This window comes from Corapipo altera, unplaced genomic scaffold (genome assembly GCF_003945725.1).
Source record: "Corapipo altera isolate COAL_440 unplaced genomic scaffold, ASM394572v1 0, whole genome shotgun sequence".
NCBI classification, from domain to species: domain Eukaryota; kingdom Metazoa; phylum Chordata; class Aves; order Passeriformes; family Pipridae; genus Corapipo; species Corapipo altera.
Genome location: NW_020884872.1, coordinates 73,795,649 through 73,821,368, shown reverse-complemented (window position 1 = coordinate 73,821,368; position 25,720 = coordinate 73,795,649). Strand labels below are relative to the sequence as shown.

The following is a 25,720-nucleotide window of genomic DNA, read 5'->3' as shown; positions in this document are numbered from 1 at the left end:
TGCTTTTCCATCTAGCCACTTCTAGCACTACCTTTATTTTTAGAAGAAGCATTTCAACATGCTGGATACACACAGGAACAGCCTGCCTACATCTTTTGGTGAAAACACATTACTGAGCACTACTTAGAGGAAACTTGTAGTAACTGACAACTTTATCGTGTCTCTTGAAGCAATGCAGGTTTTAACTTAGTTAGATGTATAGCAGGCATCAGCCTTTTCAAATGGAAGCCCCAAATGGTGTCACAAGCTTAAGTAACCTGAGATCACAAAAAAAAAATTTAAAAATTGAAAAAAAAGATCCATAATAGAGACAAGATCAGAACTCCATACCCATGACTGTTACAGTGGGGTTTTTGATAATTACATGCATTTCCTGTCATTTTCAAGATCAGCTTATTTGCAGCAATAAACTTAAGTGATCTCTGGCAACTGGAAAACGTAAGGCCGCTAGGGCATCAATAAAAGATTAAAACGGGAACAAAAGTCAAAGATAAAGCAGCAGGACAGATGAGAAAAGAAGGAAGAGAAAAGAAGAACATGTTCAGCCTTTGGTTTAAGTATACATTTTAAAAAAGGATCAAAACAGGAAGCTTCAGGAAATAGCAAGAATAAGTGGAAATAATTAGGACCAAAAAAAAAAAGTCAAGCTTTGTATTTAGTCTTGTTAAACAGACAGTAAAGTCTCACTAAAAACATACCATTTAAAAGTAAAAACACAAAACTTCATTGTAGTAAGTCCAGACTTCATCAGTTCTCAGGCAAGCTACAGAACAGACTTATGGAACAGGGAAGGTATGGTCAAGGTTTGTAAGCTACTGTAGTCTCCTGGCTAATAAGCATTTATAAAACTTGGATCACTTAAGCCTTAAACAAGTAAATCTGAGCTGCCAGTATCTTTATAAACTTGCATCATCTCTCTAGATTGCACTCCTAAGTTTCCTTAAAAGAGTGTTTGACAAACAACAGAAAAAAAGTTCATTTCAATACAGGTTTTTAGGATCGTGGGCTTTTTTTCTTTTGAATTACAGAGAACACAAAATAAATCGATGGTAGGTATCAGTCCTGCACTCTTACATCATTGTACACAACCACATCATTACAACCTGATGTTAGCATATTCGACCCCAAGACAGTGCTTTTTGAAACTTTAGTACTGTCATTTTGAGTCCAGTGATAGACAGTCTTAAGGACCAGATCTGCTCACATAACTCCTGTGGGTGCTACCAGAATCACATTTTCTGCCTTCACTACAACACTGCTACAGCAGCCACAGGGAGCAAGAGCCCAGCTTTCCCAACCCTTCACACACACTCACGGGGAACAAAAGTTTATGAAGTGCCAACAGTAAGAGCCACTTTTGTCAGTGTCACACAACAGCACCGAGACTCATGTCTTGAGGCTTCAAGTGGTCTTGTTAGTGAAGTTTGCTGTAGCCCACACTTCTACACCAAGGTACAGCGGACTGCTACTGTCTGGCATGTGTTTTCTCTCCCCTCCAGATCATCGTTCAAGAACTTCAGGTTCAGCTCACAATGAGAGGATGAAACAATGCATTCCCACACAAGCCAGAAATATTGCTGTATCTTGTGGCAATTAAGTATTACTTCAGGAGCATCTTAGAGGAACTTAGAAGTTTCTTGACACAGTTGACAAATAGGACGTTAAAGCTGTGCTTGGATTTCTCCACTCCTCTTGCACTTATGCACACAAAGCATTGCAATAAAAAAGGCCACCAGTCTTTCACACTTAAAGGATGACTTACTTCGGTAGAGATGCTGTGTATGTTTTTTTGCTGTTTGTTTTATAGTAGCACGGGGTTGTCGGGGCGTTAAGCAAAGGCACTCTAAGGAGCCCAACAGGTGCATCACCGCCTGGTTCCCGAGATCCAGGAGCAGCACGACCCCGCAGCTGGCCAAAACCCACCGACTGCCCCGACCCACCACCTCCCCGACACATCCCATGCCGGCAGCAGCGGTGACATCTGAGGCAGGGCCGTACCCGCCACTGTGTCCCCAAACCCACCACGCCGCAGGCCGGGCCGTGCCGGGACGGCGTCCGAGCCCCTTCGCACGCCGCGGGCATCCGTCCCCAGAGGCGGCGAGCGCTGCCGGGCGCTTCCCCCACCCGCGAGAGAGGAGAGGCGTTACCTGCCGATGATGGCAACCTGCGAGTGCTCCATGGCTGGGACCGGGAGATGCGGGATCGGCAGCAGGACGCGCAGCCGGCACCGCGCCGCCGGGGACACCTCCGCCCTGCGCGCGCCCGACCCACCCCCGCGCGCCAGGTCACGGCCGCCCATTGGCCCCGCGCGCCGCGGCCCCGCCCAGGGGCGGGGCGAACACGGGCACAGCTCCCGCCTCCAGCAGCCCGGTGTCCCCCCCCCACCCCGTCCCACCACGGGCACGGAGAGATGTCCCCGATCCTCCCGCACCGCCAGCTCTCATCTGAGCCGAGACCAGCTCACCTCTTCCCCCTTCAGAGGCCAGCGGCAGTACTAGAGTGCATCCGACCCCATTGCTTTTGACAAAGGCACAAATTAATTTCAAAGTTCAAATTTGAAAGCAATTCCATGCTTTTTTCGCACTAAGCAAGGCTTTATTATTCTTAAAAATCCTCTAATTCTGAATGAATTTTCTTTTTTGCTGTCCTTGATTTTCGTACAAAATCTTTTTAAAGTTGTGCCAAAATGTGACATTACAATGTCAACTCTTCAAGCTGCTCTGTAACATGTACTGTTTGTGTTGGTGTGCTTATCATTACTCACTTTTTCCAGTTTGGCGTAGTTCCTACTCATCTGCATGTTGCTCTGTAATCATGCCAGATGTTCCTGAAAAGAAACAAAATTTAGCATTTTAAATGCCTACTTACTATCAAAGATTATATTACTGTACTCTTAATATAGCTGAGAGATACTTGCAAGTTCTCCTGTGTTTCTAGCTTTCTGAAAAAAAAATAAATCGGTTGAAACTTAATACATTTGTTCCCAGAATAAAGGTTTGATAGTTACTGATGAAGCTCAGTGAATCTTTGTTTGGCTATCATTTCTTCCAGTTTACGAGAAAAAAAATTAAAGGCCCACATAATCATTTGGTACATCTGTCCCCCTCACTGGCACTTTGCTAATTCCAATCACATTCAAAAAGGAGATAGAGACCTCAAAAGTATAAATTCCTAAAGGCTTCATGAATACCACTCAACAGGTAGCAGGTGGAAAACCAAGCTATCTCTTTGACTTCATGACCTTAATATCATCCACATAAGCTGAGACGTGCCAGTAGCTGGGAAGTGTTAGTGGAGCGAAGTGGACGTAACTGGGCCATGGAAGATTTAGGGCAGTGGGACAGAAGAGTGCAGGATGCTGTGCCAGTTCTGCTGCTCAGGGTTTGCATAGAAAAATGTAGAAAGCAGCATTTTATGATTTTAGCAAGTACCAATTTTGTTCCTTTGAAGACTAATTCAAAATGCATGACTTGACACATGTTCTAAACACAAACATCTTTCTCTAGCCAATCAATGCATATTTATTTTGTGAACTCAAGTTTTTACTGCAAAGAAAAAAAATTAAGTTCCTAAAACATAAAACTAATATCTCCTGGGCTTTGGAAACATAGTTTCTGGAACAACTTCACTATCACTCCCACTTGGAAGTACTTATCAATTGTTTTAATAGTCTTTGACCTCCTGAGATATGTATTTATACTTCAATTTGTTGTTAGCAACAGACTATAAGAGACAAAAGTCATTACAGATAGATAAATGGATTCAGCAGAATTAAAAGCTCAGTTAAACTGTTCAGGAGTGTTACCACAGGGGTTTGAGAGCTAATCACGGTCATGATAAAAGCAATTACAGGACCTTTAAGCTCTGGGGGTGAACAAAAAAAATACGTGGAAATGAATTCTGAATTATATTATTATTATTATTAATAATATATTAGTGACAAAGCTACATGCATTACTTAATCATAATTAGGGTATGACAGGACAGCAGGCATATTCCCCATTGTTTACAGCGATGAGACACACTGATAAGTCCAAACTGAATAGATCAAAAGAGGAGAGAGAAGTTTGCAAGAAGAAAAGAAGATAAAAATAATTAAATTATCAGAAATGTAAGTCAAGGGAAGAAAATATGACTTAAAAACAAAGTGCAAGTTTCATTTCTATGTAACAACATAAGAGTTTTAGGCCCACTACTCGCAGTCTCCACAAATAAGGGACAATGATTCTCCTCTTTCTTCTGCAACTCACATGGGAAGGAGAAAAGCTGCCCTAAGCTCAGAAACAGCAAAGAAAGGACCTGGGCTCCACTAGGGAATGAAAAGTAGGGCTTGTCCTGCCAGCGGGAGGGGCCCAGGTGGAGCAAACATGTACTCACCAGTGTATTCTTTCTTCTAAGCCCAATAGCAGTTAGGAGCAGATTCAACTTGTGTTGGGAACTGCATAGTTGAACTCTCCATGTTTTTAGTCTCTCTGCTCCTCATGCGTGGAGCTGAAATCTGCTACTGGCCATGGACAGGTGGGTTTACTGCAAGGGAGTAGCAGGGTGGTATAAAAGGTCATGTAACAAGCAAGGGGAAATAACTCACATTAACTGGGAGCCACATAGAGGCAGAATACAAAGGAGATGTGAATTTCCCTTTAGAGAAAATAAAGGAATTGTATGCTTTAAGGATACAGAGGGTTCCAGACTGAGCTTTTGGCATGGGATGAAAACAGAGGCATAGTTCACATTTTGTTAAGTATTAGTAGGTCTGTTTAATACATTACTTGCTCACCAGAGCGACCAGAAAGTACCTTTGTTTGGTAACAGACTATGGCATGTTGCTACTATGATCCTAATGGTTTGGAAAACATAATGCCTTAAAAATTATAGCTTTAATTAATTAATAACTTTATTGTTATTCTGTTGAATTCTAACTAACGGTTTGCATACTGTAGTTATGACTAGTGATTATGCTGAAATTACACTACAATTAAAACTATAATTTTAATTATCAGTAGTTTGTGCTGTTAATTTAGGTGGTCCTTTACAGTGCAAATGGTCTGATGCAAATACTCCCAATAGTGCTAAAATGCTGATTCTTAATGAAGCAATCTGCAGGAATTGGAAAGTAAATAGTAGTGAAATAGATATTACAAAAGATTCAGAAAAACTAGATAGAATTATATCCTTCAATAGTAGAAATACCTGTTAATAAGATAATTTTCCTGCTGCAAATGTATTTGAAACCCAAACTATAACATATGGTGGGACATATAAAAGCACATGGTGTGATTCTTGGGGTGGTCCCATGCCAGGGCCAGGAGTTGGACTTCGATGATCCCTGTGGGTCCCTTTCAACTCATCATATTCTATGATTCTATATACCTTACCTGTAACATATGTTTTATTCATAATGAGGTTCTTCAATTAATTTTGTTTTCAAACTGTACATAAATTGATTTATTTACTTACTTTACTAAATACAGACTATATAGTAAATTGATGTTTAGAACAGAACTATACTGAATATTTTCTGCCTTTAGAACTGTTCTGAAGTAGCTCTTTTAAAACTTTTCAATATAAATCTATAAAATATTTTTACATAATTAATTCCTCATTAAGAACCTAACTCTGAAAACATTCTGATGTGGTACTTATCATTGCATAAATAGTAGCTGTATACACTTTATCGTCTACCTTTAATTATCTTACTGTAATTTATATATGTTTATGCACAGAAACTTGGAGATCATAAATACAAAATGGATGTTTAAATCTCCTTCAAGAGACAGAAGGCTTCTTTAACATACTGTTTCTATTTCAGAAAACATTAACTGAAAGAAATTGATGTTAAAAAGTGCTACAGAGGTGTATTTTTAACAGCACTGAAATAATGAGCTAATACATAAATATTCTAACACTCATACTGTTCATACACTTGATAACAGAGGAAAGTAACATGCAACATGTATCTGCTGATGGGATAAATAAGCTCAGAGCATCAAGGCTGTAATATACACCAGTCAGCAAAATAGTAAACAGTTGAAGTTTGAATTTTCAAGTTTAGAGAGTATGAACCATTGCTTTAATTTTTTAATTGTCTTTATAATAAATGTAGTTATCATTAAGTTCAATTATCATTCAGCTCTTAAATTTTCAACAAAAAAAAATTTGAAAGGTTAAATATTATACAGGCTTTAATTTTAAATGAATGCTCTATTTTTTTGGGTTTTTGCCCCTCAGTAATTTTAGAGGTATGCTGACAAGATACATTAATTCCCTGAGGAATACTTAGATGTAGCTTCACTGTCTTTGGCAGTCAAGCTACCTGATGATTCTCTGCATAATAGCAAAAAATCCTGAACACCTGGTCAGTCAAAAATTCCATGCTAAAAAATTACTTTTTAAAGATTATAATGAGAGAATTACTTTTTCAATTTAGACCATTTTCTGAAAACAATTAGTGGCCGATCAGACGAACAGTTCAACTGGCAAAGCAAGGGTAAGGTACACACTGACAGCGATTGTAACAGGCAGATGGTGGCCAGTAACCCCTGAACCCGAGTTTGTAGGTCCTGGAACAGTCCTTATTTTGAAATGGGAGCCTAAAAGAGGCTAAAAGAGTTAACCGAGATATCTTGGCCTGCTAAGAAACCCCAGTACCTATTTTGCTAGAACAACATTCTATGAGCACTAGGTTAATATCATGGTTAACATCATGTTCTATTCTACTCACTGGACCAAAGGCCTTATTATAGAAAGAATAAGAATAGTATACACAGGGCAATAAATTAGGCAAACCAGACGTTTGAATAAGATACAGAAGGCCCAAAGCCAGGATTTTGCAAGTTTCAAGAATTCAGGTCACCTAACAAAGAAAATTGAAGAGGTCAAATCAAGGAAGATATCTGTGGCGACCGCACCAGAGAGATGAAGGTTTGAGGAGAAGACTGCGCATGCCTGGAAAGACTCCGCCCAGAGACTAATCTACTTATTAATATGTATGATAAATGATGTAACCATATAGCTGAAGTGTATAAAATTGCTTGCTTTTGCACTTTCAGGTCGAGCAAGTTTGTCCAGCGTGAGCTGGCTTGCTCCCAATGTTGAATAAACAAATACCTTGCTGCTTAAAGATGAAAAAGTCTCTGAGCAGTTAATCATACCGAGGTTTTTCGGCATCAATTTGCAATGTTACCACTGCAAAAAGACAGATACACCATGTGTTGAAAGGAAAAGAAGTTCATACTTAAGAGTATAGCTTCATGGTCTCCTTAATCTGCCCTAATTTTTCACTGATGTCCCTGGATCTTTTACTTCATGTCTTGAAAGGTATCTGAAGAAAAACCTCATCAGATCTGCAGTTTGCTTCAGCTGCACAAGTATGTAACTTGATGCCAGTCAGAGGACTGATCTGGGGCAGGGATGAAAATCAGAAGGTGGTAAAAGAATTTCATCTAGTGACTCTGCTGGCTTAATGATTAGGAATTCACAGCATATAATGTTACTTGGACTGTATACTCTTTCTGGCATATTTGTGTTCCAACTTGCCCTCTGGATTTAGCCAAAAGCAGTAAAGACAATTACATCATCTTACATCATTACAGGGTTTTTTCCTGTAGCATCATCTTGTTAGACCATATCTTATAATCACAGCCCACTAGTATGGTCCTGTGTTGTCACAAAGGATCCTGAGGGTTTGTGTTAAATCTTCGTGCATTTTTATACTTCACAGCACCAGAAAAAAAAATAAATTATAGATTGACACAGCTTTTAGAAACATGAAAAAAGTCTGTTGAGACTCTCATGTTGTTGTGAGGATGTCAAAAGTAACAGCTGTACTGCAAGGCCTAAGGACCTGGGCCAGGGAGTGTTCCCAAGGCCCTGACCACTGGTATATGCTCCAGCAGCATAGGCAACATGCAGCATTGGGAGGGGCTGGACTGAGTGCTGGAGCTAAAAGTCTCTGAGGTTGAAATAGCCCATTAAAGTGTTGGCCAATTACCATTCGCCAATATAATTTCCAGTATGGTCAGAGTCCATAGAGGCCAGGGACCACTTCCAATAACTGGTTTGAGTGTATACACTCAATTTTGGAGGGTAAGAAAATTTGACAACATGAACATGGTTAGATTCCAGTGGTGCCTTGGCACCACCTCTTTTACAAAGTAGATGCACTGCCTCCTTACCACAGTGCCTCCTCTCCACTGCCCTAGGTATTTGGGCTGAAACATCAGAATAGTGCTGGGCACCTGTATGCCCAGGTCTCCAATATGGACAAGATGGATAGCAGAGCTATCCACAGAATCTACCTACCACTCAGATACATATTGATGCATCTGGAGACAATGAGAAAATTTTAAAAACCATAGGCTAAATAATATGTGAGAAGTCACAGGCAGAAAAAAGGGTGCTATAAATGTATATATATTTCTTATGCTGAAGTTCATAATTTGTGGCAAGGAATGCAACCGAAATATTTTCCCACCTTAAGTCTGTTATGTTGCAAAATACTTGTACTCTAGAAATTTAGGGTATAAAGATTCTCATGTCCAAAGTTCTCAAGTCTGAAGTTTCTGTGTGAAAGTGGTTCATGCATGGAACGTGAACAGGTTAACGCAAGAAGAGATAATGTCTTAATACTTCCTTATGTTATCTTGGTTCTCTTGATGGGAGTCAGAGTAGAAAGACCTTTCACTCATATCCTCTTCACCTTATCTCTCCAAAAAGGACTTTGAGGCTGAAAGGTGAGTAGCAGAAGGCCCTGACATTGCATAATGTGCACAATCCCTGATCACAAAAAGGGTGTTCTGACTGACTTTGTACTGTATATTGTCTTTGCAGCCTTTTTATGCCATTAGCATAAGGCAGTAGGGGTAGGTTACAATTGGTCTCATAAAATATTTTCTCTCTCAAAAATACTGTAGGCTTGCTCAGAGATCCCTGCTCTATTCTGTTTCCCATTTAGGCACATGAAACTTTCCCCAAAGTTAATGATTTGCTGTGAGCAAATCAGCTGACACTCGTCAGGGTTTCCAAAATATCAACAGAAACTAGTAAAAATGGTAGGAAGAATCATCTTTTTTTTAAGACATTATGGATTTTAATTTTTTTATTTTGTTTCAGAGACTGGCCTATGGGAAGCTTTAATAACTTTTTTTTTTAACTGAGCTTTTCAGTTTTGAGAGCAGATTTCTCATCTTATCGGAAAAAATGGTGCGGCTGAGCACCCTGAGAGTGAGTGGTGATTGTGATGAGGTCTCTGCCCAGAGGTGCTGGCTGCTGCCTGAGAGCCATCCCTGCAAGTGGAGTTCTACTGTGCTCCAGAGGACATGTGCCAGCAATAATTTGGAGCTCAAGAAACATGCTCTCAGGTACTCTCAGGTATGGGGCACGTGCTTGAGTGCAAGCTTTGACAACTATGCAAGAAGCCATTTGCTTTATCAAAGTATATTTGCTTTTCTCTCACGAGAAAATCTATAGCATAAAATAACAATTTGCACCATAAAATGACAGTAGGTTGGCTTTATTATTGGGAAGAGACATAAAGAAATTTAAACTACGTATAAAGATGGGAGAGATGTCCTGAGGTCCCTTCTACAATCCTGTAATCCTAAATTCCCTGCTATGGAGAAGCATAGATTTTTTTTCCCCCATTCCGAACTTTACTTGCTATTTAATGTTTCAGAAACACCAACTAATTTATTCTAATAGTTTTCCCTTTAAAGTCAGTAAATATCACCCACACCACAGAGTTTTATTTGCACACAGCAAAGCAATGCCTAGCAGACAACAGATCTTGTTTCCATTTGTTTTCCTTATCCCATGGACAAAGGTAGGCAGTCCAATGAGCCCGCAATCCTTCACAGCTGTTTTGTGTTCCTCTTCCATGAGATAAGAAAAGCACAGGGGGAAACAAAATTTTGTTTGTACATCTATCACGTGACACAATTTTTGTTTCTTAGCACTCAGGCTCCCATATTGGAAACATGGATAACCTGACACACAGAGTCACAGAATGGTTTGCGTTGGAAGGGACCTTAAAGAAGATCTAGTTCCAAGCTCTCCTGCCGTGGGCAGGGAGACCTTTCACTGGACCAGGTTGCTCCAAGCCTGTCCAACCTGGCCTTGAACACTTCCAGGGATGGGGCAGTCACAACTTACCTGGGCAACCTGTGGCAGCACCGCACCACCCTCATAGGGAAGCACTTCTCTAAAATATTGAATATATTCAACTATAATAAACTGTAATAAAGAAATTCTTCTTTAAAATATTGACACGATGAATGGAGCATTCAGATAAAGACCTTCATTTTAGGTGGAAGCTGGAAGTAATGGATATAGCTCACATATCTGGAAGCAGTGGGGTAAGATGGCAAAGGCAACTTCACAGAAGTCAGTTGTTTGAACGTTTGGACTTAAAATCCCTTTGGAGAACAGAAAAGTGCGGGTTTTTTTTATTCCAGTATGTGCGTTGTCCTAGTTTACTCCACCAACACAAGAAACGGAAGTTTTATTCAAAGCCGACTGTAGTCAACAAACTCTTCTCACTCTTTGCCCCGAGTTATACCCATGGGAAATATATAAACGCCATAAGCACTAGGGAATCGTCTGCATTTTTAGGCCATATCTGTAACGTTTTGGATTGTGACTCGGGAAATTAGGCGTACACTTAAACGCCTGAAGGACCTTTCCTTCCTGTTTAATTTGCAGAAACGAGGGGAGGTCGAGCTCCCTCCGCACCTCCTCGGTTAAGCACGCCCAGGCCGAGGCGGGCGAGCAGTGCTGTCCCTCACAGCAGGCACCGCCCACCCGGGGGCCGCGGCTTCGGATGCGCCCGGCCCCCCTCGCTCGCACCGCCCGGCCGCGGTGCATGCGGGGACCGCCGCCGTGTCCCGGAGCAACGCCGCCGGGCCACCATCGGGGCGCGGGCAGCGGGCCCGTCCGTGCCCGGGGCCGCTCGCCCTCTGCCGCCCTCACCAAGGCGGAGCCGGTCTGGGCACATCGCCGCCCCGGGCACATCGCCACTCCCCGCCTCGGGCGCGGGCTGAGGGAGCCCGCACAAGGAGCAGTTCGGCCGCGGTGGCTCCGCTCACGACGGGGAAGCGGCGGGGGACATCCTCCTGCTGCTGCTGCTGCTGCTGCTGCTGCTGCCGCCGGAGAGGAGCCGTGCGCTTCGTCCTGGCTGAGGCTCGCTTGCTGAAGGGCACGTACTTCATGTTACTGATGAAATCAAACGCTGCCTATTTAAGATTTTTATGAAAATAGGAAGCCAGGCAAAGAGAGACCTCCTTAGTGTCTGTGCTCCGTGCAGGAGAGGCCATCAGGCGAATGCAGCCGTATTAGACGGCGGAGTGTTTGTGAAGAAAGACTTTGGAACCTGGGCTTTTAATGCTGGCATTTAAAAACCTTTTTGACTTTTCCATCTATATGCAACATTCTTCGTGTATGATAGATTCTTCATATATGATAGATTCTATTTACAACATTCTTCCTATCTTCTTATCTGTATAATACCTTTGGCTATGTTGATATAAGGACATGTGAAGGAAGGAAGATTTGAAGCTAGGGGAGATACCTTTCATTAGACTTAACTGCTATGGTTTGGCCTAATAAAGACAAACTTTGGAATATAAAAGAGTTATCTTAAACCTGAATTAGCTGACAATGGAAAGATACTATTGGAAAAGTAGTGATACAGTTAGTTGTTATAATCATTTAGTTTTAATGATGAATATCTTTTAAACAGTTTTCATAACTGGTATAAGTAGAAAACAAAATATAATTCTGTGAAATGGTGCCATTTAATACTGTTTATAGGTGAGTCCTAGCTCTTTTGAACTTGTAAACCTTACATTTGTATTTTACATTTTTAAAGATTTATATAAAGCCACCAACGTAACATTTGGCATGTTAAATGTTTCACAGGAAAATGATGCAAAATGTACATTTGGCTCCTGAGAACGACGAAGATGATCTCTATTCTGGCTACAATGATTATAATCCCATGTTTGATACAGAGGTAAAAATATTTGCTGTTTTCCACCTTTCCCATAGCTAGAATTATAATTTAGAAGTACAAGATAAGAACTTGTGTACAACTTTACTACTGCTTTGAAGTGAAATGTACTTTATTTAGCAAGAAACATAAAAAGCTTCACCAAGATCTTTTTGAATAGTTAATTCTTTGATAGTTTTCTATTCCAGCAAAGTAGTTGTGTACATCTCAGGAAACCTAATATGCTATAATAGTTAGAATTTATGAAGTATAAAATATTAGTTATTTGTAGGCACATTCAGTGTGGTGTTTCCCAGATTATGTGCAGCAGCACATTTTCTGACAAAAGAGGCTACTCACTGGCCAATAGGTCATTGATCTCTTGCTGAGCTGCTGCTGCTGGAGCTCACAGTGAAATGGAATGCTATAGGTCTCTGTGCAATCTGGGATGTCTTAAGATAGCCCTGCAGACCACTTTCTGGTAACTGCTGGTGTGGTGGAATTGGAGCAACAGTGGGCTCATTTGATCCAAACCCACTAGACGTGGGATCCTGTGTGAAATTCATAGGAGTTGCAGCATGACCCGAGAGACATGAGATGTCTTAATGTATTGGGATGGCAGGTCTTAATGTTAAAATTCAGAAATAGCGTGAGTAGTGAACATTTGGATGGAGATAAAATTTCATATTTTATCACTTCAGCACTGCTTCCTCAGTATGTTTTTACTTTTCAGAGAATAATGAGTTTTTACAGTTCCTAATCTAAAATACCAAAAAAGATAGACAAATACTGTCATTGTAATTTAATGTCAGTAAAACCTGTTCTTCAGTTATCTTCAGGTCAAGTATTTTGGGAAGAATTACTGTGTTTTTACCTTTCTGCTTTTAGTAGTCTGAAGGTTCTGGAATTGTGGCTTTGGGTGTTGTCATTTTAAAAGGGTTGATGTTTTTATTTTATCTTTTCTAGGATTTAGAAAATGATGTAGGTTTTCAACAGGCAGCAAGAACAAGTCATGGAAGAAGACCCCCTGTAAGTACCTTTGAAAATACATTGCAGTAATGTAGAGCTTCTCTAGAGCCTTAGCTCGAACTCTGGCACTGATACAAACTTATCTTGAGAATCTCTTACCTTTTTTTTTTTTGTCTACTACTAACATGAAGATACAGACTTTAGTTATGCATGTGAAAAATAAGTAAAAAATTAGCAGAGCCTGATTAACTTCATTGCATTCTGGAGTTAGTCTAGAACAACAAGGAACTTTAGTTGAAAATGCGTCTTCCTGTTTGATAAAATGAGGTAAAGCCTTGTTCAAGAACAAAATTATACATTCACAAAGGACTTTGTTTAATATTCCAAACATTGAATTACTGGCTCTGATGTACCGTTAAAAGGTTGAAATATACACTAGATAGTGGGATTTAGAAAATCAGGTGCTATTGTTCTGGTAACTTTTTCCTCCATATTAATGTAACTGACATCAATTCCCTTATTTTCATCTAGCTTTGACTTAATCTTACATCAGTTTTCAAAACCAAATATGAAGTTGGTACCTGCACTTTAGAAGTACCTACTGAATGCTTAAAGAAGAGCTGGAACTGTCTGATTGTTACTTCTTTGCCAGAATAATCTGCTTCTACAATGAGAATTCTTTCTGTAACAGTTGAAGCATTATATCTGTGAAATCACTACAGCACTTATATAGAAAGACTAATAGTTGACAGATATGGTTGTTAATTGGTGGGGATTTTTTTGGGGGGTTCTTTTTTTTTTTTTCCCATTCAGGTGACAGCCAAAATTCCTGGTTCAGCAAGTTCAAGACCTTTAGCTACTGGATTTGGGGTAGGTTTTTGTTCTGTTGTATCCCTAATGAAAATTAAATGTAACATTTAATTCCTCGCACAAAGTGAGGTCTTTTTAATTGAGGATTTCTTTCCAATGAAATGCATGGATTTGTTAAATTTACTTCACAACTCTGCACTTGGTCAAGGAATTGTTAGTTAACTAGGTCACCCGTTATTTTCTTTTTTCTCCCAAACCATACTGTAAATCTACTTCCATACTTGATAAGACATTAGAATCCAAGCAATTAACCAGGTTCTCTTGCCGGGGAAAATGAATAGCTTGCTATTTTGGCTTGGGAAAATTTTCTGGAAGTTAAGGTGAAATCAATCTTAAAAAATATGTCTTTGAAACACCTCTAGTTTAATTGGAAAAAGTTGGTTTTGGTCTTAGGTATTCTTAGCCTGTTGTAACTCTTAACAAACCAGATTAAACCATATTCTGATAAATTTTAAACCTGTTAGCCTGACTCAGTAAAACTTAAAAAAAATAATGTCCTTGGATATAACATTCCTTAAGTTCTATGACAAATAAAAGAGGAACATCACATGGCTGTAGATCTCTTCTGTAAGTCAGCTGGCTAACGATTTCAAGAACACCTAAATTCTGTTATGTCACTGAAATACAACCTTTACTCTGAACCTTCTGTTACCTGCTTTGGATGTATTAGAATCATGGAATGGTTTGGGTTGGAAGGGACCTTTAAAGGTCAGCTAGTCCAACACCCCTGCAAAGAGCAGGGACATCTTCAACTAGATCAGATTGCTCAGACTTTTGTTCTGCTTTTTCTTAGCAATTGTGTTTGCATATAATACCAAGTGTAATACCAGTGTAATACCAAGCTGTAAGGGGAAAAGCTGTCTTGTTAAATGAGTGCACAAAAAGGCACTTCCTTGGGATAATAAAGACTGAGTTGTTTATCTGCAATAACAGAGCTAGAATTTCCAAGGCATTGTCCACAATACTGTATCTTTTGCTCCAGGGATTTGCTTCTCCTACACAATAATCCTTGCTAAGGTACATTCATCCTTAGCAGTAAAAATGAAAAACAATCATGGTGTATGTGGACAGTGAGTATAATAGTAAAACATAGGCCTTTGAGTGGGAAGTAGGGGAATACTTTTTCATGGCCTGAAACCCTTAATTTTTGTCCATTTGTATTGTATATTTGTAGCAAGCTTTAGCACTTACTAATAAGTATTTCAGATTTGTTTCTTTACATTTTTAACCTTCTGCAGGAAGACAGTATGTGTCATTCAGGAAATGGAAGAGATATCCGTTGGCAGTTAAAAAGTGTAGCTGTATTTATGATAAAATAAATCTGCATAAAGTAAAACTTAAGAATTAATTCAGGGACAGATTTTATCAGCTCTGCTCAGAATTTTACTTATGTAAATTACTTGTTCAATTTGAAGATAGTAATTTCAATAATTTAATAATGGAAAGCACTGCTGCCTCAGATAATTTTCTATATACTTCTTTTTAAAAGAGTTGACAGAAGTATCCAAATACATAAAAAAAACTTTATTGCAAATTTGTGCTAACAGAAGTGTTCAACATCTTTAAGTCTGCCAGGCACTGGCAGTATATTGTTTATGAATAACATAAATGGGAACTGTTCTGTGAACTTATGTGAGAGCTCAACTTTTAAATCTCAGCGTTGAGAAGACTGTACATAGGCTTCTTAGGCTTTCTGAATGCCAGTTTCAAACAATTTACTTATTTTTGTAGCCAAGGGCAACTTTACCTTCATCTATGGGAAGACCAATGACAGGAGGTATACAGGTAAAGGTTTCAATATGTACATTTTATATTCATTTGGAACAATAAAGTTTTCTGATAAGTGTTTGATACAAGTATTTTTAAAACTTTGTAATATTTAAGCAATAAAAGCATTTTAAAAAATGTTTTCAGTTTAGTGAGTGGTAACTAATTTTTGTATGTAAAGGTTTTGTAGTATATAATTATATATAAATAATAAAATATATAAAATTATATATTTATAAATACATATAATGATGTCTGTATTGTCCACAATATAAATTTTTAGTAAGTCTATTTTAATATATCTTCTTCTTTGTTTGAGGATGGAGTTTCTCGACCAATGACAGCAGTGCAAGCTGCAGGTTATACTAAGGCAGCTATGAGAGGTATGGTTTGTAGAAACTGCCAGCTGCCCCAGGGAGATGTTATTTTACAATTTTCAGTACGCTGTTAATTTTGCAGGTTCTTCATTTGATCCTCTTGGCCAAACAAGAGGTCCTGCTCCACCTCTGGAAAAGAAAAATTCAGACAGGTTTGTTCAGTTTTGCATTAAATTATTTCAAAGCATTAACAGCAACAGAAAGCCAACCATGCATAGAGTTCAAAAACATCCAGGCAGTTACAAAACCTTGAGAGGCCAAACTCTTAACTTTGTGGAATAATACCACAAACAGTATGCATGTGGTTAGCTGACTTGCTGGAGCAGTTGCACTGACTTTCAGGAACATTTGATTTCAGTGATTTCTAGTTCTGAATAGCTCAGCAGCCTGGATGTAGGTGTTGTCACACAAATGCTGTTATATAGAACTGTGGAGGATCGTGGAAGTGTGTGTGACAGGCAAGGAACACCATGATTCTGGCAGCTCTCTGGGAAGAACTTGAGGGAATTTGCCTGCTGTTTCTCTCTTAGCACTTGAGGTAAAACTTGCAGGCTAGTGCAAATGTTGTGGAGTTCCCTCAGAAAATGTCGTTGAGCTTTCCAATACAAAAGTTACGTTCCCCAAATATAGCTATGTAGGAATAGGGAATCCTACTGAAATGCTCAGTTATTTAGCAGATGAAAAAATCTAGGTGAATAACAACTTTTGTTATAATCTGCATGTGCAAGCAGTACTTTGGAGTTATCTGTGTAAATAAAGGTTCAATTAATTGCTTGTAATGTGATATTTCATTTCACTAGGTGTTTGATTTGAAACACCTTATCTGTTGTTCTGTTGTTACTTCTCCTGAACAAGCTGAGTTAATGAAATTTACCTGTCTGTATTGTTCTCTTAAGAGGATTTATGTTTTCTTAGGTCTCTGTTCTCAAATTGAAAGTGCAAATGTGATATCTTTGGAGGATCTTCTTTGGGCATAGTTTCTCGTGATATTTTCATTGATGGGAGAACCAGTTAGTTGCGATGTGTGATACATCACTGTGCTGTTTTATTGAGTAGTGTGTAAAAGAATTGAATTATGTGTAAAAGCTTAGTGTTTGCAGTTATGTTACTAGTGTTAATCCTTTTATTGTTATTTTTGTTTTAGTCCAGAAGAGAAGTTGAGGCAGTTGGAGAAAAAAGTGAATGAACTGGTTGAAGAAAGCTGTGTTGCCAACAGCTGTGGAGACTTGAAATTGGTAATTTTTCTGGATTTCACTTTTGCTGTTGTGTGAAGAAGTTTGTATAAATAAGTGTTTTGTCTGTTATAGAGGGTACTAGAGCAATGTTGTGCCAGTGAACAGTGGCTAAGTAACAGGCTCTCACCCATTTGATTTACATCTAGTGTAGATGTTGTTGGAGAGCTCAAGCTGTTTGGACAAATTAGCACTTTTAGTAAATGTGGTCTTTCTGTTTGACACAAAGGAATATTTTTCTATCCTACTCCGATTCAGACAATTTCAGATATCTCCATAGGTCTTATGAAATGTGGTGGGTACAGCATCATTTAATCTTACTTCAGTTGTCTTAATGTACTGGATCTGTTGGTAATTATCTTTTTTCAGATGTCTTTGTTTTTGATTTGAGATTTAGAATTCATTCAGCTTTCAGGAGACGAGCTAACTTGTTTTGTTAATTTTTCTTGAGCCCCTTGCGTGTATGTTCGAGAATATTCTTTTTTTCTTGATGTCAAAGGGTTGTTTATTATGTAGATTATATCAGACTATTCCAAGGGTCCTCTAGGATGTTTGTATTAGTTTCTGGTAAGTCCAGCAGAATATCCATTTTTCTGCAAAAGCCATCAAAGTTGCCAACTCATTATCTATAGAAGAGTCAAGTTGGATTTGCCTTCTGTCATAAGGGATAATAATCAAGCTGTATCTTGAAGTACTTCCTTCACTGCTGGCTGCCAGATCGCTACCTAGAGTGATAACCATTACTTCCTTAATCATTGTACCCTTGTGAAGGCATACAGGACTGCTAATGGCACTTCCTAGACCCAGAGCATTAGTTGTGCAAAGGGTCTTGACACCAGTCTGCAGAGAATTATAATTGGGTACGTACATGTGACATAACCACTGTGGATAGATAAAAAGGGAAAGCAATTTACCAGCATCAAGAATTAGTAAAGGTGTATGTACAGAATACATTTGTGTGGTTGTAACCTGCATGTTTATTTCTTGCCTTCACTTACTTCCTTCCAACACTTTCTTGCACTGAGATTCTGCAATAAGAAAACATGCCAAACCTAATTGCTCCCTCTTTTTTTTTCTTTTAACCATTTCTGTGCACTTTCTGTGATTAATACAAGTAGAATAATCTTCTAGGATCATGGTAATGTAGTGATTATGGCATATGCATGTGTGTGACTGTACTTCTCTAAAATTATACAGCTAAGTAGACTGTATGTTTGTTTAGTGCTAAGTAACACCTTTTTGTGGGTTATAGTGCCATTTTTCAGGCATTTGGTACAGTCTATGCATCTAAAGAAAATAGACATGAGTATATTCTCTTCATACTTTTTTTGAGTATACTTTTGTCATCTTGGGTCAGTAAGATTCAAGACACTGTTTAATTCTAGCATTTTGTTTAAGGCTCTGGAAAAAGCAAAAGAGGCTGGAAGACAGGAAAGAGAATTGTTGAGACAACGTGAACAAATTACTCCTCCAGAAAATATCAACTTAGACCTCACTTACTCAGTAAGTGCTTAGAAATCTTCAGTGAGTGAAATGTTGCTAAAAATACCCCTGAACAGATATTTCAGTGTTTCCTGAAGTGTGTGTGTGTTGTAATGCTCCTAGCAGGGTACCAGAGGAGATACATTTATGTCATTGAGTCTATTACCGTGTAATCAAGTGGAGAAGGATGCCCATGAATATCTACTCCAGCTATCTACTCACATGCAAAACTTGCATATCAAAATGTAACAAATATAAACCCTGTACTTCAAAAATAAATAGTCTAGAAAATGTGACATGCCAAGAGAAGAAAACAGGAAAGATCGGATGCTGTCTTTAAATTAAACCATAAAGTGACAGAAGAATGTATTACATGAAATAGAATACAGTAATATTCTTGAATCTTGAAGCAGATACCTAGATTTACATTCTGGTTTTCAAATTAATAGTAGACTTTTTTTTAAAAAAAAAGGGTACAAGGTGTATAAAAATACTTGAGGTGTATTTAAAGTTGTACCCTGGGTAGTGCTGTATTATTAGGCAGACCTAATAGTTTATTTTACTGTGAAGGCCAGGGTAAAGCTGGGGAAAAAATGCAGAGGTGTTTTACCTGACACCAGCAGAACTTGTGTTTTGAAACAGCAGTTTGGAAAAATTCTGTCTTTCTAAACTGAATGACCTCGGGCAGTGGGACATGTTGGGAGCCATAAATTACACACAGTTTCTGAGAATGAACTTGTACAAATATTTCTTAATAACTTTCTATTATAACATTGCGTTTACTTGGATTTAAGGCTCACTTAGTATGACTTTGAATGGTAGTTATTTATGTACAAAATAAAATAATTACCTAGAATAAGTATCTTTTAAACTTGTTTCCTCTATGTCCATGTGCAAGAACAAAGGAACATTAAAGATGGGAAGCTTAAAACTGGTACAAACAGGACTTCCAAAGTAAAATTAATTTCAAATTATCTATTATGAATTCAAGTTTATTACTGTTGAGAGGACAATATATTTTGTTGTACCTATAATTCCAATTTTCTATAGGTTCTTCTCAATCTGGCCAGTCAGTATGCTGCTAATGAAATGTATGCTGAAGCACTGACTACTTACCAAGTCATAGTGAAGAATAAGATGTTCACCAGTGGAGGTAGGTTATATTGCAAGGTGGATTAAAATTGGTAGTTAGGCATTCAAAATGAGGGCTGCATCTGTGTGGTGTTGGTTCATAGAAATCTCAGCCCTCAGAGTCAGCTGGTCAGAGTGGGCAACAGATATCCACAGTCTCTTGACTTGGAGAACCAAACCACTTTACACTGACTCATGAAATCTTTTCTTTCCATAGGCTAAGCTAAACATAAAGACAAATCTATAATTTTCTCATGCCACACACACTATTTTGTCTGCTATAATACTAATTTTTTCTCTTTTGATTTGGCTTTTCCCTCCTGAAAGATTCTTTTAGTATTTTGCACATATTTGAGACAACCACAGTGCACTTTTCTTAGAGATGTTGATTTGCAGCTGTTTTTCTGGAGAGCACTGTAAATAATCTCTACCTCATCCCTCAGTTCATAGTCAAAATCAGAATACATCTTACATGGTAGTTCTTTTCTAGGTTTCATCAGTACTTCATCTTCTCCTGGGTGAAGGCAGTTCTGTGCAGTGCTGCTTTAAAGGGACACTGGTATCCTGCAATGAAGACAAATTTATTAGGAAGTTGTTCTCCTGTGCCACTTTGAAACAATTTAAAAATCTTGTAACTCATTGACTTCTTTTGATAGGTATACTGAAGGTAAATATGGGAAATATATATTTAAAGCAGCGGAACTATTCCAAAGCTATCAAATTCTACCGTATGGCTCTAGACCAGATTACTAGTGCCCACAAAGAGATGAGGTGAGTTTCTTCTAGGAGGCCTGCTTATGAAACACAAGATTTGGATACAATTTGATTTGAGAGTTAAAAATATAACCTAATCCTGATTTCTTTACTTAGGATGAAAATAATGGAAAATATTGGAGTTGCATTTATTAAAACTGGCCAATACGTTGATGCCATTTCTTCATTTGAAGACATAATGAGCATATCCCCAAACCTGAAGGCAGGCTTCAACTTGATCCTATGTTATTTTGCTATTGGAAATGGTGAGCAAATGAAGAAAGCCTTCAAAAAACTGATTGCAGTTCCTTTGGAAGTAGATTTTGATGACAAATACATTTCATTAAATGTAAGTTTGAAAAAAAGAAACTGTGTCTTTATATAGTAAATTGGGAGAAAGAGGGAGATATATGTAATGCTTGGAAAGTACTGAATATGTAAATCAATGTGTACTTAGATATCTAAAATAACTTTTTTTTTTACCAACATGAATTTAGTGTGGCACTACTGCTCAGAAGTGTAAAATAATGAAAGAACATTCAAAGCCTTTCTTCTTCAAAAGATGTGATGTACATAAAATCCACACCATTGTCTTTTGAATTTAATTAATAGTTCTTTTAGAACTAGCTAGAAAGATAGAAATCATAAGATGATCATGTGAGTTATTGTAATGAGAAGGTAGCACAAGTCCTCCTCTGCTGAATGCAGTTCAGCAAATGCTTATTTTCAAGCATGAGAATATTCTCACTCTGCAGCCTTCCCAGTCTGATACACATGACACGATCTACATCCGTTAACAACCCTAACGTGAGCTGTGACAACATATATGAGCAGAAAAACAGGATTGAAGTAGTTGTAATGCCAAATTTCAGATTTTCCAATTAGAAAACTACTTTAAACTGAAGCTAGCTTTTTCAAATGTGGAAAGTAAGTGACATTATAGACTATGTATTCTGCATCAATTTATGTTTACAGTCATGTCGTCTATAAAATAATTAAAATGTTTGTATACTGGCATAATTTGCAGTTATTTTGTCCCCCTTCAGGATGATCTACATACAAATCTACTGCTTGAAGCCATTAAAAATGACAGTATAAGTCAAATGGAACGTGAGAGGTAATGATAGAATCTCGTGAGAGGTAATGATAGAATCTATTCTTTTTTGACTGTGGTGCCTGGATTTTAGCTCCTGAAAGGATTATCGGTCTCTCACCTGTCCACAGCTCTTGTTACAAAAGTGTCATAAGTCTTAGGAAAGAACACACTCAGAAGAGCCAGTTGGATCACTCAGTTTAGTGTACTGCACCAAAGTAGAATATCTGCCCCAAATGGTCTAGGTTACGTTGCTTAAAACTTGCAGCATTAGAGTTTTTTTAAAAATACAACTACAGTTTGCGGTGAAAGGAAAATAGAAAAAACTGATACAGGGCAAGATACAGGGCAGTGTCAAGATACAGGTAGCAGGGGACTGATTAGACTGACTTCTGAGATTGTCCTGAGTGCAGGAAGAAGTAAGAACAAGATTTGGTTTTTTTTTTCTATACATGTTTTTGAAATGATGACATAGAATGGTTTGGGTTGAAAGGGACCTTAAGGATCATCCAGTTCCAACCCCTCTGCCATGGGCAGGGACACCTTCCACTAGACTAAGTTGCTCCAAGTCCCATCAAGCTGGCCTTGAACACTTCCAGGAATGGGGCATTCACAGCTTCTCTGGGGCACCTGTTCCAGTGCCCCACCACCCTTGCAGTGAAGAATTTCTTTAATATTTTTATGTTGTGTTTGTGTTTGGTTTTCTTTTTCCTTAGGAAGTCCATGGCAGAGGAATACATCATGACAGCTGCTAAACTCATTGCACCAGTAATTGAGACATCTTTTGCAGTAGGCTATGACTGGTAAGAGTCAAATGGGGCTTCTTTTTTTCTAAACTATATGTGAGTCTCTTGTGCTGGTTATGAAACTAGATTCACAAACATAAACAGCCTGGGAAACACGGTCTGCCCCACATCTCCAATGTGGTATCCAGGCTGTTTGTTACAGTTGGCCTCCATAATCCTATGGAGAAGAACAAAACAAAGCATTAGAGTCTATCATTGAAACTCAGCTGTTAAATATATATTTTGCACTCTTCTGTGTTCACGCAGAAAGAACTTCTAAAAGCTCAATTGAATTTGAAAATTCAACTTGAAAACTGAAAAGCTTTTGAAAATCTCAGTAAACAAACGCTATATGGAGGGTAATGATCACTACACTTCAGTGTAAGTTTGAAGATAGCATGAGGAAAACTTGGGGTGCCAAGAAGTTTTCATTACTCCATAGACTCATTATATAAAATACTTAAATCCAAATTTTTATTGGAAAGGTTTATTTGCATTTCATTTAAAAACCTAATATTTTTAAATGTAAACTTAATCTACCATTTCTTAAACATTTTACAAGTATATACAGGAATAGGCTGCTGATACAGTTCACCATTTGAACTTTATTTTTTAATTTCTAGGTTAGCTTTTGCTTTCTGTGGTATTTTCCAAAGGAGAATACTCTTCTCTTTAAAACAAAATCAAGTAGACACACTTACTGTAATGACAATAAAAAAATGATTTGTATAACTTTCCCAAGATGTATTTTAAACTTACTTTTAGTTTTCTATTTATAAGGACTTTGATATTTTTATGTATTTTTAGTAACACTGGAAAATAACATGTGCACAAATTAGTGTTGTGTATCTGCAGGCACAAAATTACTAACATGTTCAGTGTTTGGGTAGTGAAGGACATTTGTTGAGAAAAGAGGACTGTCCTTTACCTGGGGTTTTTGGCCTGTTAGGATTACTTTCAAATTGTGCAGATCCTATAATTATAATTCACAAGGTTGTTTATACTAATATGAAATAATCTCTCACACAGATGTGCTTTGTCTGCTAGGGTCCACAAGGTGGTGTTTGATGGTTTAATAATCATTATAATCTTACAATTTCACTACTTCTGCCATTCTGAATTATCAGAACTTAAACAGTATGTCCTGTGAAAATTAGCTTGCCACTTTAGAATTTGTTAGCATGAGTAAGTCATATTTGTTTGCTCTGTATCTTGGTTTTTTTGTTCAGGAAAATTGGAAAAGGTTGTCAGATACTGTTTCCTTAGTGCTATTCACAGAATATTTGTCATGAAGTAACACACTCTTATATGTGTTCTGGCTAGTTAGACAACTTCTGGTGAGATATGTGGGATTGTTCTGTGTGTATCAGGACAGATCTACTCTCTGTTATTTTAGGTTGAGGTATTTGAGCCCAGTGAAAAAGTTTAACCAGCAGTTTGAGCTTGGTTTTTCAAATGATAAACTTTTTTATGAGTCCTCTGATTATTAAATGTGCTTTTAATCAGATTAATTGTCTTTAGAGAAATTAAGTGGGGGCAAATAGTCTTTGGATTTCATAACTTCTTACTTAAAACGTGACACAGTCATGGGACTATGGATAGTTAGATCTCATTGCATTTTATAGTTAAAAGATGTTAGCAGTAGCAGTTGAAAACTTTTTTGACTTTGCAAAGACATCTGTAATAAAAGAAGAAATTACTATTATTTAATATAATATTTCCTCCAGCATAAAAGACATTTGTATAGAGACTGTCCATGTGCCAACCCAATTACAGCAGGAGGCAGTTTGTTAAATTAAACTTCTGTTGGCAATGTAGCCAACTGTTGGAAGGAAAGAAGACAGCTCTCCACCAGTTACAAAAATAGGGAATGGGATGAAGGAAGCATCCTGCAACTTGTTCACTGGCTGTGCTTAATTACCAACTGTTTGAGAGAACAGTATGTGCATACAATGAATACAGGTCTTACTTCATATGATCAGGCAGCTTAAAGTAGACCACATCAAACCCTGGAAGACGGAGTTTGTGAATGAACATCTGAACTGTCTGTTGCATTCTCTTCTGCACTCATTTTGCAGAAGACTCTAAGTCACAAATAACTAGGAGATGACCAGAAAGAGGTTTATTATTATGACTTTATTATTATTATGGAGCTCAGGGACACAATCTGCAGTCTCTGCAGTTGGTTCACTAATCTGGTCTGCAGGTTTGGTAATATATGCAACAGGAGATGAGGTTTGAAAAACCACCGTATAAAATGTATCCAAAGAAAATAGTTTGAAAAATTGTCTTAGTGAGTTTTTGATATTGCTCAGTGGTGAAAAATAAATTGATATTTACACAGCTGGCTTAAAAAAAAAAAAGAGATAGCAGAGGTACTATTATTAAGGTAAGTTATGGGTATAAATATTTTCTCAAATATTTTTTAATCAGAGTGCTCTTTTCCTCTGTGAAGAAAGATTGGCTAAGAAAAACTGAATTTGGAACGCAAATTAGATGCAAAAGTGCATAACTTAGAGGGGTTTGCACAGGTGCATTTGTTTATCTTTATGGATTGCTTCTGTTGCAGGTGTGTTGATGCAGTAAAAGCTTCCCACTATGTAGAGTTAGCCAATGACCTGGAAATAAATAAAGCCACTACTTACTTGAGGCAGCAGAATTTTAACCAGGTATAGTAACTTTTCACATTACTGCTTTTACTGTATTTGCAAAGATACCTTTCTTAGCCACAGCATATTTTTTGGTGAGGGAAAGAATGATTTATGCAAACATAATTATTTTGATGCTGATCAGTAAAATAACTTTATAAAAACACTGGCAAGAGGTGAGTTTTATCTAAACAAAATTTCTGTCACAGAAGCTGGTGTGAATGCACTTCAAAATCAAGACACCTAGATTTAATTATCTTCAGTGGGTGTCCTAGCTGTCATTACAGTTAGTGGAACTGAGATTAGTACAGTCAATAGAGCCTAGAAAGCTCATGTTGCTAATCAACATGAGGGTGTTTTCATTAATATGAGCTGAATCTTGTTAGGTTGACTGTAGTACCAAAATATATGCAGCTGCACTTCATATGTATCATTAATGTTTATGCTCTGGTATTCTTACTGTTCCCCATGTACTGCAGCTTTTATAGTATTTTACTATAAACTGTTCTTATACTTTAGTTGGCCCTCCTATCGTTCCATTGAAATACAAATTGAAAGTAAATTAAGCATCTGCTCAGGAGCTTGGACAGTTCTGCAAGTCTTATAAAAATGCTTGCCCCTCTGGAGAGC

General features: G+C 38.0%; 2 protein-coding genes across 5 annotated transcripts in view; one reads left to right on the top strand and one right to left on the bottom strand.

Moving 5' to 3' along the window:
• CRYL1 (crystallin lambda 1) overlaps positions 1-2,261 on the bottom strand; it is a 48,588-nt gene extending 46,327 nt beyond the window's left edge. Inside the window, exon 1 of the mRNA XM_027652700.1 lies at positions 2,148-2,261. Within this exon, the coding sequence (XP_027508501.1) occupies positions 2,148-2,179 (32 nt within the window). The 5' untranslated portion in view covers positions 2,180-2,261. The remainder of the gene's footprint in view (positions 1-2,147) is intronic.
• Positions 2,262-10,935: 8,674 nt separating this feature from the next.
• The window catches only part of IFT88 (intraflagellar transport 88), a 43,701-nt gene continuing 28,916 nt past the window's right edge, over positions 10,936-25,720 (top strand). The window contains exons 1-15 of one of the 4 annotated variants that reach the window (XM_027652671.1): positions 10,936-11,191; positions 11,914-12,007; positions 12,950-13,012; positions 13,766-13,822; positions 15,554-15,607; positions 15,903-15,972; positions 16,049-16,118; positions 17,111-17,201; positions 18,597-18,701; positions 19,731-19,833; positions 20,468-20,582; positions 20,682-20,913; positions 21,611-21,681; positions 22,374-22,460; positions 25,012-25,111. In XM_027652671.1, coding sequence (XP_027508472.1) covers positions 11,918-12,007; positions 12,950-13,012; positions 13,766-13,822; positions 15,554-15,607; positions 15,903-15,972; positions 16,049-16,118; positions 17,111-17,201; positions 18,597-18,701; positions 19,731-19,833; positions 20,468-20,582; positions 20,682-20,913; positions 21,611-21,681; positions 22,374-22,460; positions 25,012-25,111 — 1,308 coding nt within the window. In that variant the 5' untranslated portion in view covers positions 10,936-11,191; positions 11,914-11,917. Of the gene's footprint in view, positions 11,192-11,438; positions 11,806-11,913; positions 12,008-12,949; positions 13,013-13,765; positions 13,823-15,553; positions 15,608-15,902; positions 15,973-16,048; positions 16,119-17,110; positions 17,202-18,596; positions 18,702-19,730; positions 19,834-20,467; positions 20,583-20,681; positions 20,914-21,610; positions 21,682-22,373; positions 22,461-25,011; positions 25,112-25,720 lie in introns of those variants that run through there. The other 3 variants (XM_027652681.1, XM_027652652.1, XM_027652662.1) reach the window with 3 other exon arrangements.